General features: G+C 32.7%; 2 protein-coding genes across 2 annotated transcripts; both read left to right on the forward strand.

Annotated features, from left to right (window-relative positions):
• On the forward strand, positions 549–5,691 carry LOC109325966 (expansin-A4-like). Its single transcript, XM_019558611.1, has 5 exons — positions 549–720; positions 3,385–3,459; positions 3,548–3,866; positions 4,981–5,306; positions 5,338–5,691. Exons 1-4 carry the CDS (start codon positions 639–641, stop codon positions 5,288–5,290), a joined length of 786 nt encoding a protein of 261 aa, XP_019414156.1. The 5' UTR covers positions 549–638; the 3' UTR covers positions 5,291–5,306; positions 5,338–5,691.
• Positions 12,838–16,193, forward strand: LOC109325835 (probable protein phosphatase 2C 4). The gene is made up of 4 exons (XM_019558422.1): positions 12,838–14,722; positions 14,811–14,924; positions 15,354–15,618; positions 15,709–16,193. The coding sequence occupies exons 1-4, from the start codon at positions 13,115–13,117 to the stop codon at positions 15,822–15,824; spliced, it is 2,103 nt and encodes a 700-aa protein (XP_019413967.1). The 5' UTR covers positions 12,838–13,114; the 3' UTR covers positions 15,825–16,193.

Here is a 17,066-nt window from a genome sequence, read left to right on the forward strand (position 1 = left end):
GTCATCTTTAAGGGTCAACGTCCACGACGGCTTTCACTCTATCGACACTAACCCAATGGTAGCCCTTTCTTTTGTAGCGGCTTTATTCACCTATCAGTATTCGGTAATATACCTTAATTCAGCCTATAGGTAGCCCTTTTTGAGATACAACTCTCAATGAAATACACCAATTGTTAGGACTTAAGCACATAAGGAGAACTCAACCCAAAAGACTAGTCTATCAGGTGAGAGAGCCTCATGATTGAAGTACCATAATGAGTTTGTTATTATACTAAATGTGAGACTCTTAACAATACCATTGGTAGTAAGGAAAAAACTAGATGCAAATAACCTTCAGTTAGAGATCATTTGCCTCAAATGGTGTCTCACTCCATGTCTGAAGCCCAATCAAAATGCTTAATTTTAATACTTTTGTTTTTAAAAAAATTTCTTTTATTCACGTGTCAATATATATGATTGACTTGGGATAGAGAATTTGATACTTTTGGAGACAAGTAATTCCCGTCCATAACCCTCCCCTTATAAGTAGTCTACCTTCCCCCTCTGCCCAATCGCCTTTCATCCCCAAATCTCTCTCTTTTCAATTTCTTCAACTCTCTCATTCTTAGTGTATAGGAAAGGAAATAACATAAGAAGAAATGGGTATGGCCGGTGTTTTACTTTTCATTGCCTCCATTATGATCTCATTAACGTGGATGCATGTTGAAGCTCGAATTCCAGGTCATTCACTTGGGTTAGTGGCGTTATGGTGAAGGGTGAGTGTTTAGCCCTCATGATACAAAATTGTACCTAGTTTAATAATTTTATACAATCTAATAAATTTTGATCTATTCAATATAACTTGCAATTCATGTTTTCGGATTCTAGATCCACCAACTCTCAACCATCCCTCCTCTAACTACACCTCCTCATCACGCACCCATAGTCATTTTCCACCCACTAACTTTGGCTCGTATTTACTTTTAAATCTTCTCCCATTTTATTTTTCTAACTTTTTTTGTATGTGATAGACTGATAGTTCTCTCGTCTCATTTTTCTTTACCAGAATACACTACAATAGACTACAATTTTTTATCTAAGACTAGCAATGGCAAAAGGAACAATACACATGAGTCTAGTCCATATTTTTTTTACATAAAAATATAATTCATTTGTCCATTTTTTGCTATGCCTGCAGGAATCCCTATTGGATAATCTAGACAACCTACAAAATTAATGTTAAAAATATTAAAATTATGATTAATATAATTTAATGGCTCAAAAAAATTGTTAAAATTGATATAATATATCAACACACTATCAAAATAGAGAGGGAACCAATACCTTTTCCCACTCGTAACCCTTGACTTTGCTTTGTGATGTCACATGATCAAATTGTGATGTATAGTATATTTTCCGGGGTACTTTTGTCCATCCACATTCATTTTCCGCAGAGATTTGGTTCATTTCTCTATCCTTTTCACATTATCTGTTCTTCTGTTTTCTCTCTGTTTTCTATTTTTTTATAAGGAATGGAGTATTTCCTGTTATATGGAGATAAGTTATCTCTTCTTGTCAGTAAAATTATAACATGTGACATGTTTTATCATTTTTTATAAAGATATTTTTAAAAATAAAAAAAAAACATACATGTCACATTTTTACTGGCTATGAGGAGATAAGTTATCTCATGATATGAGGAGATACATTATTCTTTTTTTGTTATTATCTTTACGCAGTATCCAAATCTGCTTCCTTCAAAAAAGATCCATGCTTCTCATAGATATTAAATCTGACATACATGTTAAAAAACTGACCCGTGTAAATGAAAGAAAATAGAAGCATTTCCACACCACATAAGATTTTCTTAAGGGCAATAGGCAAAAAGGTAGAAAAAAAGAAAACACTTTCCCTAGTTTTACCAAATAAATCTTCAAAGAATAAATTAGACAAGGTTAATCTCAACACTCGCTTATTCAGAGAGTAAGTGTAAATTCCAGAGAAATCTAGAAAAAGTGAGCTGATGTAAATAATGGAAGCCACATCTAATCTCAAGAACATTTATTCTCCCACTTTTTATATCACTCTATATATTATCACCGTAATCAGTTAAAAAATATATTTAAATTAAAATTATAATTATTAAAAAAATTCTAACCAATCATATTTACTAATACGAGTATAACAACATACGTAGACCCCATCTAATCCAGTATGTCTGATTACAATTTGAAGGTAGTGTAAACACGATCAAGGATAGAGTAGATGAGAATAACATCTTCGTTTCAAATTACATAAAATGTTTAACATCAATTTAAATAAATTAAAACTTTTAAATTTATCCCTCCAAGCATTTTATCTTACAACTGTAAGCAAAAAAAAAACAATAGTTTAACAAGTATAAAAATAATAAACAAAATGTTAGTCTAGCGATGTAATTCTGTAAGGCTCACTAAATCACAGAATAACCAAAATATCAAAAATTTGATTCTTGTGAACTATACATGTTGAGAGGGATAGTCACGAATCGCGAAATGAATTAGTAAGTGGGTGGATACGTGTTAGGACTTAAGCATATGAGGAGAACTCAACCCAAAAGACTAGTCTATTAGGTGGAAGAGCCCCATGATTTAAGTACCACATTGAGTTTGTTATTCTACTCAATGTGAGATTCCTAATATTGTCGTCATCTTTAAGGGTCAACGTCCACGACGGCTTTCACTCTATCGACACTAACCCAATGGTAGCCCTTTCTTTTGTAGCGGCTTTATTCACCTATCAGTATTCGGTAATATACCTTAATTCAGCCTATAGGTAGCCCTTTTTGAGATACAACTCTCAATGAAATACACCAATTGTTAGGACTTAAGCACATAAGGAGAACTCAACCCAAAAGACTAGTCTATCAGGTGAGAGAGCCTCATGATTGAAGTACCATAATGAGTTTGTTATTATACTAAATGTGAGACTCTTAACAATACCATTGGTAGTAAGGAAAAAACTAGATGCAAATAACCTTCAGTTAGAGATCATTTGCCTCAAATGGTGTCTCACTCCATGTCTGAAGCCCAATCAAAATGCTTAATTTTAATACTTTTGTTTTTAAAAAAATTTCTTTTATTCACGTGTCAATATATATGATTGACTTGGGATAGAGAATTTGATACTTTTGGAGACAAGTAATTCCCGTCCATAACCCTCCCCTTATAAGTAGTCTACCTTCCCCCTCTGCCCAATCGCCTTTCATCCCCAAATCTCTCTCTTTTCAATTTCTTCAACTCTCTCATTCTTAGTGTATAGGAAAGGAAATAACATAAGAAGAAATGGGTATGGCCGGTGTTTTACTTTTCATTGCCTCCATTATGATCTCATTAACGTGGATGCATGTTGAAGCTCGAATTCCAGGTGTTTACTCTGGTGGTGCTTGGCAAAGTGCTCATGCTACTTTCTATGGTGGATCTGATGCTTCTGGCACCATGGGTCAGTAACATTAACTCCCCTTATCATTGTTATACTAACTAAAAAACGTAGCATTAACTAATTATTATACTACATTATTATTTATTAGGAGGGGCGTGTGGGTATGGGAATCTATATAGCCAAGGGTATGGTGTGAAAACAGCAGCATTGAGCACAGCACTTTTCAACAATGGTCTAAGTTGTGGTGCATGTTTTGAGATAAAGTGTGCAAACGACAGAGAATGGTGTCACTCTGGAAGCCCTTCAATCTTTATTACTGCAACTAACTTTTGTCCTCCAAACTTTGCTCTTCCAAATGATAATGGTGGTTGGTGTAACCCTCCACGACCACACTTTGATCTTGCCATGCCCATGTTCCTCAAGATTGCTGAGTACCGTGCCGGAATTGTCCCTGTTGCATATCGCCGGTAACCCCTTTTTTCTTTATATTTATAATACTTACTTTATTTCCTATGTTTTTGGTTTTTGTCTTTGGAAAAATGATTTAGAACACTACTAGGTACTGAAGAGTTTAACTGCTCTGCTCTTGGTGAGAGGCCATTAATAAAACATGGAATGGATAGGGGAGCACATCTATTGTCTCACACTTTGTGTCACAAACCCATGGCACATGGAATGAGACAAAGTGTGAGACAACAAATGTGTACCCGAGAAGGTGTCTAGTTAAGAAGCTTCTTGTTCTCTGACCCTATGTACTTATATTCCTAGTTTGTTTATTATTTCTATTAGCAAGTTGAGTTAAAGACTTCAATGTATGGTTAATTGAATAAATGGATAGTAGTTAGGTTAGATAATATTTTGTACTCTACAGCATGGGCTGTGAGTCTGATTCAGTGGATGTGGAACATGGTTCTTTATTGTCTTTGTCAGAATTTTTGATGTCGCTATAGAGCTTTGTGGTAGTAGAAATTTTAGGGTGTCGAGAATTCGCAACAATTACACATTACTAGATAGAATAATCTTGTGATGGGGTCAGGTTGTGCTTTCATTTTTAAGCTGAGAGAGGATGCTCCCTTGGACCCTTATTGGGAAATGTCATTTTTGCGGATTGATTTTCATTATAGTACGTTAAAGTGGTGTTTTCTATTAACAAAACATTGATTTGGTACTGTAAGACCTCAAAATTGATGATTTAATTTCTGAGAATGACACTTGTGGGAAGGGACAGCCACGAATTCTGAAAGATATTAGTTTATTATCCAAAAAGTATAAAAATATCTTTGATAGTAAAAAAAAAAATAGTGTTATTTTTTAATCTCACCACCAAAGTAACCTGTCATTTTCATAGCACACCATTTTTATGAAACGTGAAAAACTGCATCTTATGCTAGTTATTAACATTCTCCATAAAATTTTGTTAAGAATGAGTGTTTAATTACCTCACGAGTGATAGTTTTATAATCTGTTTATGAGTTGGTTGTCGAAATATAAGACTTATCTAATAGATTTTTTCTTCCATCCATTATACTAAAAAGAAAAACCAATTGACACAAAGACGAATCTTGGTTGGTATTTATGCAGGGTGGCATGCAGAAAGGAAGGAGGGGTTAGGTTCACCATTAACGGGTTCCGTTATTTCAACCTGGTTCTAATCAGCAACGTGGCAGGTGCAGGTGATATCACACGCGCCTACGTGAAGGGATCTCGAACCGGTTGGATGCCATTGAGCCGAAACTGGGGTCAGAACTGGCAATCTAACGCTGTTTTAGTGGGCCAGGCCTTGTCCTTCCGTGTCACTGGAAGTGACCGTCGAACTTCTACATCTTGGAACATTGCTCCTCCTAATTGGCAATTTGGTCAAACTTTCACTGGAAAAAATTTCAAAGTCTAATTTCATCACTAACCACAACCTTATATTTTAATTATTGAAACAAAAAAATCCTCAATTTTTAATGTTTAATGCTAATTACTTATTCCTAGATGGTTCTTTTTGACTACGTTGAGAATTTGAGATGAGTGAGTGTTAAGTTAATTGTGATTAGTTGTTGGCTTTTATTTTTGATTGGTGGGTTGTGCTAGAGGGTGTAACTGGAAGAGGAAATTGAAAGCAAAACCTGAAGGGAGGAATGAAAGTTTAGGGTAGGCTGAAGTGGCTATACAAAAATAGTAGCCCGCAGTTAATTTGTTTATATTTCCGTTTATATATATATTGCTCTATGTATCCGAAGGAAGTTTGTTGTGGTTAATTTACATAGCCCAATTTGGAAAAAAAGTATTTCTCTTGTTTCATTCCACTACATGTGCTATTTTGGTTTTTTTGCCATTGCTTTAGGAAGGGTGGGTTGAGTAATAGTATTGGTAAAAAAAACAGGATGAGAAGGACTATATATAATTATTATTGTCACTAAAATAACAATGCCAACAACTTCTTGACAAATAATAAATGAAATGTTTTAAATGGTTCAGCTAGGCTTAAATTCAACGTGGTCACTTCACTTTACCAAAAGGGAAGTGGAGCAAATTGGTCTTGGAGAAGTGTTCTAGTTAAGAATATCCTTATTCATAAAATGAATGGCTCATTACTAATTTCCGATTTATTAAATTTTCCATTGGCTCCTACCCCAATATCTTATTCTTTTTTGTTTGAAGAAATAAAACATATAGGAAGAAAATATAAAGTCTAAAATGAAATGATTGTATTCCACATCCCAATCGATTGTGTTGCAATTCCATGAGTCCACCAGATAAATGTCACATCATAGCAATTGTGCTTGAAATTAAAAGGATGCACATGGGTGGGGTTGCATTTTAATGCCATCCAACAACAGCAATACCAAAATGAAGGAAATGAGTTTGATTCGTTTTGCTTTACAACAACTGCTTCTTTACTCTATTGAAAGGGTGGAGCTAGAAATAACTTTGGATACCTACCCATCATCACAAAAGTAAAAATAAAGCTGGGCTTTGAATTCCAAATGCTTATCTCAAGTTTAAAATCCATGCATTTTATTGTAATAATTTTGTTAGAAAGTCAATACTAGCTAATATATAAATGGTGGAAATTTACTAACACTATAAAAAAACACTTACACTGTCAGTGTATACATATTAAATCGATCTCAAAAAGCTGGAATTGAATTAGATACTGCAATACTATATTTGTTTATATATTTAATTAACATGTTTTAATTTATAATTATGAAAATATCATTTTAGTTCCATTTGTTTTAAGCTTTTAACTTTCCATGAAGACCAATGTGGGTTAGTTTTTAAATGAAAGGATATCAAGATAATATTTATTTATATTCCACCTGTTTTTTTGTATTACCAATTATATCCTCTATATATAATGAAGTAATATTTTTTTGGAGTGTATGATTGTCTATCTCAACAAATGTTATATTTGATTTTTGATCTTTCTGAAAATCTAACAGGACTTTATACTATTAGATGGACATCTTGTTAATATCTCACATATAAATAAACAAGTAAATATGAATTTCCACCTAACATTCATTGTTAATCCAGTCAATGGCAACCTGCAATACTTGAGAACTAGTTGATGCCTAATTATCTATTCATTTTTTGTTAGTTAATATAATCCTTTTAGCATGAACAATGATCATTTTCATTACTAGGTAAATACTTTTTCTCTCTTTATTTTTTATGACAAAATTATAATTTCAATATAATTAAATGAATAAATATATCATTAAAAGTTGTATTTCCTTTGTTTTTTAAAACAATTACCTCTCAGGATTCTAACTCTTTAGGATGTGGGCAGAGTTCTTAAGTTATAGACTAGAGCTTGATATTGGGACTGTATTTTCTTTTCTTTTGAGTTTGGGTGTCATTGTGTAAACAATAAATTCTTATGAATTTCGAGTAGCCACAACTTTTACCAAAAATATAATTGTAAACAGTATAATTATACCTCTAAAAACAATATTTATAATTCTACCGGATTAAGTATAGATCATTCATAATTTGGAATCAAATATTATTGATACTCTTAAAATTTATCATTTCTCTACCTATAGCCAGCATCCATGATCTTATATTAATTTTGTTAAAATTAAGAGTACTAGAAAGTGATACTTTAAGGCTAAAGTACTCTCCCGTCATTGTGCATAAAAATATCATTTATCAACTACAATCTTAAGAACTTCTCAAATTCGCTATGTATGAAAAGAAAATAAGTGTACTAAAAAAACCACATCTTTTTTTATGAATGCTTCGGCCTGTTGTTTTAGGGCTTTCAAAATATCAGTATCATTTTTGCTATAGCCCACTTTCTTTTTATTAAGCATGAGCAAGAATAAAAACTTAGTAAACACAATGTTTAAAAACTTAGTACATTTCTGAAATTTGAAATGAAAAAAATATAAATTTGTAATATTTAGTGGTAGCTCTTCAAGAAGCACCATCTCTTATATCCATAGCCCTAAAAAAAATGAACAAAAGGCACATTCTGAATCAGTCAACTAGTATGAAGTAAATCAATAAAATAGGTCCTTATATGAGTTTAGTACCTTATCTATGCCACAAAATAGTTGAAATAACGATAGTATCTTATAAAAGCTAATGCACAAAAAAAATCACAAAAGGAAAGAAAAAACAATTCAAATTGTATTCAATAATCAAAGAGCTTCTTAAAAATGAATAAAAGAATTATTCCTTAAATATGAGTAATTTCTATGAGTGAGTAAATATATGTAAATAAGAGAATAAATTTAATGTAAGAGATAAAAATATAATGTGACTAACCATATTAGATAAAAAAAAGATTAAGAATGAATGTATTAGAGAGAATTAGACATGTTGTAAGAGATTGTCCATAGAGAAAGTATTAGTGGAAAAGGAAAGATTTTGCGACTTTTAACTCTTTCTATTGATTTCCATCCAAAATCAAAATGGCAAACGTACCAATAGCTTAATTTTGTTGTAATAATGCTGGGGAAGACTATTTAACAAATCACTATCGCCTACCAACAAAATATTGGTCTAGTAGTATAAAGTTCAATTAGATTTATAGGATAACTAAATCATGATTCAAATTCTGGAAGCGATACTTATTGAAAAGGACAATTATACACTTCGAAAAGATTAATTCATTATTCAAAAAATAAGGAAATACTTTTGATAATACCAAAATAATCAACCTGCTTGCTCAGTCTCAAAATTAGGATTGACAAAAAAAAAATGATTGGGCCCATTCAGTCTGGATCACACCCATTAACATAAACTTTTATATTTTTTATCAATATAACATCATCCACAGCCCGTACTAAACAAAAATAATATAATATAATATTTATCATAACTATCCCTACTAAAAAAGCAGTTGACTTTATTGTGCTTTCTGAATTTTAAGAGAAACGTTTGCGAAGTCTTATTAGCTTTATTTTACACAATTTCCTGAATAATCAAACAACAAATTATTTCGTTCAAAATCTGATAAAATTATATAAACATTTTATGGATTAATTTTACCTTAGATGCGAAATTGAGAAATATATGAAGACATATATAGATTGAAATATTGAGTGAAGCACGCGAAAGTGCGAAACAATGAAATGAAATGAAAACACGTATTCAAAGTTCAAACACCAAGGCACGCTATTGTAAAAGTTGTGGATGGCATGGAATTAAATCAAATTTGTGACAAAAAACGCGTAAGTGGTAAGACTATAAATTATTATATGTTCAAATATCAATCATCTCAATCATGTTTTTACTATTGATAATATATTAATCATTTAATATTTAACAAGTTTATTGCATAATCAATGATAATAAAACTGAGATCGATGTCGATCATTCATTAAATAATATGTAATAATTACTAGGCTAATTAAAATTACCATGACTTGTCTACTACCTATCATTTCCCCTAATATAGTCAAATATCATAGATTATGTTTGTTCAATGGCTGTCATTTCCATTCAATAAAATATCTATCCTTATGACTTGTACCTCCATTTTCATTCTTACTTTTTTCTTACCCTCTAGATTGTGTTTCTAGTCCATTCCTTGCATTTTGTTTGGCAAATCATACAGTTTTCTTGACTTTGAATATATGACATTCTATTTTCCGGTTCTTTATGGAGTAGGGATCTCAACATTAAGCATAGTTTTTCAAAATGTTTGAAAAAAGTATTTCAAGCATAGAATATAAGGGTTGAACACAAACTCATGAGTCCCTAGAGATATGTGGTGCTAATTAAGAGTCGAAATAACACATGATCATATTAATATTTATTGTTATTCTATTTCGATAAGTAAATCTGTGGGATAAACCCATATAAATCATGATTAAAGGATAACTATTTATGCAAGACACACCTACATTAGGTAATCAATGTACTAAATGTTAAAAAGGAATAGTGAAATATGAAGTGAGAGATATAAACAACAATAAATCTTAATATACATATTGTCTCTTAGCTAGTATTAAGACATGTGCTCATAGACACATTTCTATATCAAAGATTGAAGTCTTAAACTTGCCATGCTAAACTATCATTACGATTGAAAGATTGAAAGATTGAAGTGATGGAGAGAGAATTAACTTTTTTTCTTTGTATTTAAAAGATAAAAATGTAATATTAATATAAATAAAAAAGATATAAATGTCAATATATATATTTTTATTTTATTTTTTTACAACACTTCTGAGTCTCACTTATTAGGAGCATGTCCAGCTTTAATATTTTTTTGGTTTCCCACAGGTATTCTCGCACTGGAGGTAATTCTGTCCGAGTCTGGAACATCCAGAGGTACGTGAGGCTAACTCTCCCAGCAGATATTTTTTCATCCACAAGACTCGAACCCGAAACATTTCTTAAGGGGAATCAAACATGTACCATTTGAACCAACATTCGTTCGAATGATTTTGAGAAGTACTCAAAATTTTAAGATTGACTTACTCAGTTTATATTCCTTAAACAATGTGCACTTGTTAATAATGTTATTGTATCACATAAGAAATTGATATATCCTACTATAAAAAGGGAGAAATTATAAGAAATTGATATATCCTACTATAAAATAATATCTGATAATAATGTTATTGTATCACATAGAGGTGAACATGAGTTGGGTTTGGTTGGATAAGACTTATTCATTACTCGACCCTAAATGTTGTTCGAAATTTTTTTTGAACCCCGACCCGACTCTAGATCTGAAGCTAACTTGACCCTAAATATCGATCGAGTTAGCTTTTGAACTCAAACTCGACCCGATTAAATATAATGCATACCCTTTTTAGATAAAGTCTTCTTAATATTATTTATTATTATAGATACGTAATTTGACATATGAAATAATATACATATACATATATATTATTAATCTTTTATATATGATGAAAAAAATTAGAGAATCAATGATACTTTCGACCAAAGAGATGTTATTATTCTATACATAATTGAATATAGATACATACAAACATGATGAGTGAATAACCTTGAGATTAGTCATGATTGTCTCATATCCGACCCTAAATGTCGATCGAGTCTAATTTTTAAACCCAAATATGGCCTTAGACCTGACCCTATTCGGGCACAATCATGATCGGGTCAAGTCAAGTGAGCGGATAGGGTTAGATCCTGCTCACACTAATGTCACATATAAGCTAATCAAATTAATAAGCAAATTACAATCTTATTAGATGTCACTATCATTTTTGTAGCATGATTGACACATAATTTTGTAGGAAACTCTATCATTTTAGAATTATTATTTGTCACAAATGCTTAAGCATACATTTAGCTGTAAGCATTACCAAACACATTTGAAATGTCAACGTGCAATGTTTAATTGCAAAAAAGAGGTCATGGAGTAATGGGAGTACCATTTTGCATCCACATTTGTCAAACTACATAATGTTCATGTTATGTGCAATGATGTTTACATTACTATATCCAACCACCTCACCACAGCACATTCAATTAAGATTAAGAATACCCAATATTTTTTGTCCTCTTCCTTATTTCCTGTTTTAAATTGAAACAAAAAGCAGAAACTATTTACATATTTTTGAATTTGTTTTTTCGCCCAAGAGAAGCAATGTCCGCTTTGAAACCTCAAGTTGACAAAAGATCACACTTGGGCAATGAAGGAGAACCGCATAGCGATATCACCTGTCTCAAATTGTGTCATATTTCATGTCACAAGTTAATCAAAATGTTATTTCTTATTTTAAATTTTTTATTTTATCTGTTAGTATATGATTAGTTTGCGATAGAGAATGAGACGAGACATCGTTAGAAATGGATATCCCCATCCGAGAACCACACCATTTGTTTAATTTAATGGTTTACCTTGGCACGATTTTCAAGATCCAAAATATTTGAGTCTTTAATTTGATTCCTCTTTTCATCAATGTTGACTTTTTGCTTTTACCTAGAATTTATGAGCTGCATTAATATTTCACCTGAAAAAGTTAATACTGCAAGAAAGAACAACCTATTCAAGCGGCGCGTGAATATATATCAGAATCTTCATAGCTACATAGTTCGTTGACAAACTCATAAGCTCTCTCCGTTTATTATCTACCTAATTGAAGTTATTTTATTAAGACTATTTATTGTTGAGTTACTTATCAAAATTATTTATTGTTACTTTTATTTTAATTATCGTGTAAAAAATATTCTTTAAAAGCTCATGTAAAAGTATTAAAATCTTAAAGAGATGTGTAAAATTCAAAAACTAACATCATTTTTAGATGATTATTTTTCTTAAACATATTCCATTATATAATAAAAAATTACAGATTTTGTGTGAGAATGCTATATTATGTTGTGGTGATTCCAGGGATAATTAGTTTTTAAACTTATATATGTACTTACCTCATATTTTATCAAAACCAACAAACAAAGTTTCAGTTAATTAAATAAAAAAAATTTATAGTGAGGTGAATGAACACATATCTAGTGAGAATATAATATCAAATTTTACTAGTAGAGCATGTTTCATGAATACTTTAGTAAACCTGGTAGTTATGACTTGCCCTCATTTTAGCAAATCTTAGGATCCAATTTATGTAAAATTTTCATCAATAAAAAGTATGTTTTCTTGAGATATTTTTGTAATAAAACTATTTTAAGAAAGTTTCACCTTAATAATAAATGAGGGAACATTAATGAATTTAATTTTTTAAATTAATATAACTAAATCATTCTAGTTTTTACTTAAATTAAATATTATTTACCAACAGACGTTAGTTCAAGTAGTACATGCTTGAATCCTCTTAAATAAGAACCCGAGTTCGAGTCTTGTGGATGAAAAAATGTCATTGAAACAGTTACGCGGACCATTACTCCATTTGCTTAGGAGCGTGAGATGCACGATCCTTAAAATAAGCAATTGACTAATAAAGGCAAGAAATTATATTTAACCAATCATAAAGTCATAAACCTTTAAGTTTTCACTCAAGCTGTTACGTAGTCAACGCCCCACTCTAATTTTCCTTTTTCATCTTCTTTAAATAATTCATTTTACAAAACCAATTGCGTTTTCTAAATTCCAAAACCCCTTTATCACAAAGTCAACGCTTCTCTCTCTCTCTTCATCTTCTTCTTCTTCTTCTCAACTTCAATCATTCAATGATTCAACTTTGATTCTTCACCCTCTCCCACTTCATGAACAACCAGTTATAGCAACTTCATAACTCTTCTCTTTATTCTTTTTTATTTTCAATTTCCACCTGAGATGGGTAACGGCGTTGGAAAACTAACCGTCTGTTTCACCGGCGACGGTGGTCGCCGAAAACAACACGAAATGTCGTTTTGTATAACGGAGCCGTTAGACGAGGGTCTGGGTCACTCTTTCTGTTACGTTCGACCCGACCCGACTCGTTTATCATCTTCAAAGGTCCATTCTGAAGAAACGACGACGTTTAGAACAATCTCCGGTGCATCGGTAAGTGCCAACACATCAACGCCACTTTCAACCGCTTTCGTTGATTTATACTCATACGGTTCAATTGATCGCGCCGCAGCTTTCGAATCTTCTACTTCCTTCGCTTCTCTTCCTCTTCAACCAATTCCGAAAGGTTTAATGAACTCGGGTCCTTTCTCCGGTAACTTAACCGGTTCGGGTCCTATTGAGAGAGGGTTTTTATCCGGTCCGATTGAACGTGGGTTCATGTCCGGTCCGATTGAAAAAGATGTTATTGTTAACGGTTCAGATCAGCTTCAGAGAAGCTTATCTCATAGTGGATTAGGGTTCAAACCTAAAAAACAAAAGGGTCGTTGGATTCGGGTTCTTCAGAGAGCGATTTCGAAGACTCTGTCTCGTGGGCAGAACTCAATTGTAGCACCGATCAAAGGGGTTATGACAGTGAAGGAACAACAAGAATGGGTTATTGCTGCAGCGGAAAAGAACCATAATGAGAATTTGACAGTGAGTAGTTTGGTTTTCAGTAATGAGGGTAGTTTGGAAGAGGATGATTCGAAGGAAAGTCAGAATCTTCAATGGGCTCAGGGGAAAGCAGGGGAGGATCGTGTCCACGTCGTGGTTTCCGAGGAACACGGTTGGGTTTTCGTAGGGATTTACGACGGTTTCAATGGTCCTGATGCACCTGATTACCTTCTATCTAATCTGTACACCTTTGTATACAAAGAATTGAAGGGGTTGCTGTGGGATGATAGTTCTGAACAAGTTGCGGTAAATGAGAATCAGAATTTGGAATTGCAAGATGGTGATGACTTTTCTCAGTGTTGTGATAATAACAATCGTCCTTGCACTAGTGACGATGCTGCGGAATTTGATGATGGTTGCAAGAGAAAGAAGGTTAAGAGTTGCAAGGGTAACTACAAAGGTTCTGCCAAGAAATGGGAGGAGAATCAGAGAAGGTGGAAGTGTGAATGGGATAGGGAAAGATTAGAGCTTGATAAAAGATTGAAGGAGCAGTTAACTCGATCCAGTTCCGGTGGGAAGAATACTAGCTCGATTAACCATTTAGATGTGTTGGAAGCTCTTTCTAGGGCTTTGAGGAAAACTGAGGAGTCTTATTTGGATGTTGCTGATAAGATGGTGATGGAGAATCCTGAGTTGGCATTGATGGGTTCGTGTGTGCTTGTGATGTTAATGAAGGGGGAAGATGTTTATGTGATGAATGTTGGTGATAGTAGAGCTGTGTTGGCACAAAAGGTGGAGCCTGATTATTGGCTTGGGAAGCTTAGGCAGGACTTGGAGCAGATCAATGAAGAAACCATGAATGATCTTGAATCCTTGGATGATACTGATAGATCAAACTTGGTTTCTACTCTAAGTGCTGTTCAGCTTACCAAGGATCACAGTACTAGTGTTGAAGAAGTAAGTTGTTTAACTAATCTTGACTGTTTTGATTAGTGTTGTGTTTATTGGTCTGTTTTTATTAAGAATTGTCTGATTTCAATTACAGGAAGTCCAGAGAATAAGAAATGAACACCCGGATGATCCTTATGCAGTTGTAAATGATCGTGTTAAGGGTTCTCTGAAGGTTACCCGAGCTTTTGGTGCTGGATTTCTCAAACAGGTTGTTACTATGTGGAGATCTTATATAGATATATCTTAACGCAATTTAGTTTGCTGGTTTACATTTGCTCTAAGATTATTATGCCCTCTTCTAGATTTCTTTATGTTATCAGACAAGTTTTCATAATTCCAGCAACTAGCCTAATCCATGGATGTAAAGACTTTTTGCTCTACTAGTATTAGTATGACATGTGATTCTATGAAACTACTGAAGCTAGGTGTGATTCTCTTTTAGAGTGGGAAAAGTAATCACAAAACTGTAACTTCTTTCCACAGAAATTGTGATATTGACATAGTCTTCTGATTATGAATTATCAACGCATCTTCTGAAATCTATCACATTAAAGGATTTTATTTCATATTGCTTTACTTATAAAAGGACATTATTGTGCATTTTCTTATTGCTTGTTATCTCTTTGAATGTTTGCAGCCCAAGTGGAACAATGCACTTCTGGAGATGTTTAGAATAGGCTACATTGGAACTTCTCCTTACATCAGCTGCCAACCATATCTAAAACACCACAGAGTAGGCCCGAAGGATAAATTTTTGATTCTATGCTCTGATGGGCTCTATCAATACATGTCAAACGAACAAGCGGTTGCAGAAGTTGAACTTTTCATCACGTTGCAACCTGAGGGTGACCCCGCTCAGCATTTGGTTGAAGAAGTCTTATTCCGTGCCGCAAACAAAGCAGGTATTGATAACAAGAAGAATCTCACAATTTTATTTTAGGAACTGATAGTTCCAGTTGTTATACTCATTTTTTTGCCTTCTTAATCTTCAGGTTTGGACTTCCACGAGTTGCTCGAAATTCCACAAGGTGATAGGCGGCGTTACCATGATGATGTTTCCATAATTGTTATTTCTTTGGAAGGAATGATATGGAGATCATGTGTATAAGTATAGTGATGAGGAATATACTACTGTCAGGCAATACCATTTTGCTGTTTTCTCCTCTTCATGCTCACTATTTGTGAAATAGCAGCTATACACTGTGACAGTGTCTTAGTTGAGCAATTCAGTGAGTGATGAGGATTGTAAAGTTGTAAAAGCTGGATTTTGTTGATTATAACTCTGGTATAAAATTGTTATTTTAGTAATAAAAACATTCCTTAAAATATTTTCTTTGTGCATACAGCACTAGCTAGCACCTTCCATCACTTTCTGTTGCTCTGGTTGGGCAATGGCCTCATTGTATTATGTTTGCCATTTTCAATTTGATGTGGATCAACCACTATACGCAATATTGCTCCCCAAACCATTCTTTTTTGTCGTGCACTATATTCCTTCATCAAAATTGTCTTTTTCTATTTTTCTGATACAATAATAGGAATTTCTTCCTTCCGAAGTTAAAGTTGTATACATCTATCTTCCTGAAAGTTATTGGGTCACTTTTTTCCCCTTTTGTGTGTCCAATTTACACAAGAGGCTCCTGGTCTTTGATTTCCAATTTTTAATACTTTTTGTTTCATAATATATGTTGTAGAAAGTCATTTTTATTTATCTCCTATTTCAAAAATTAAAAAACAATAATTTTGTATCAAAATTATTATTGCCTCTTGATATTTGAATGGAAAATGGTGACATTTAGAACATAGATGTTCACATTTTATGTATACATTTCTATCAAATAAGTCAATACCTTTTGAATTGTGAGGATGTAAAAAATTTAAGCAATGAATATTAAAAAGATAAATGTTATGTTAATAGTGCTCGTGATATTGTTTACGAAATATAAATTAAGTCCATTATTTCTTTATTCCTTAAAAATTCAGGTCTAGTATTTTTTGATATGTTAAATGAGTAGATCACTTTCCAATATAAAAATATTTTTTTAAAATTCTTAAATAATATTCATTAAGCGGAGTCGTTGTAGGCACGTCGTACATAAAAATCATGATTGAATTTTAGATTTTGACTTTACTTTCTCTCATTCTCCTTTTTTAATTGTTGACAAACTCAAAACAGCAAGGTTCAATATATGAACATCAACCAAATTTTCATTTAACATAAACATGTTGTAAACATATCACAATCACACCCATTACACATACTATTTTTTAAGGGGATACACCAAGAATATTTGACAAATAAAGATTAATTATTTTCAAGGCACACAGATTGAAAATGAGTTTTACTATC

This window comes from Lupinus angustifolius, chromosome LG13 (assembly GCF_001865875.1).
Source record: "Lupinus angustifolius cultivar Tanjil chromosome LG13, LupAngTanjil_v1.0, whole genome shotgun sequence".
Classification (NCBI taxonomy): domain Eukaryota; kingdom Viridiplantae; phylum Streptophyta; class Magnoliopsida; order Fabales; family Fabaceae; genus Lupinus; species Lupinus angustifolius.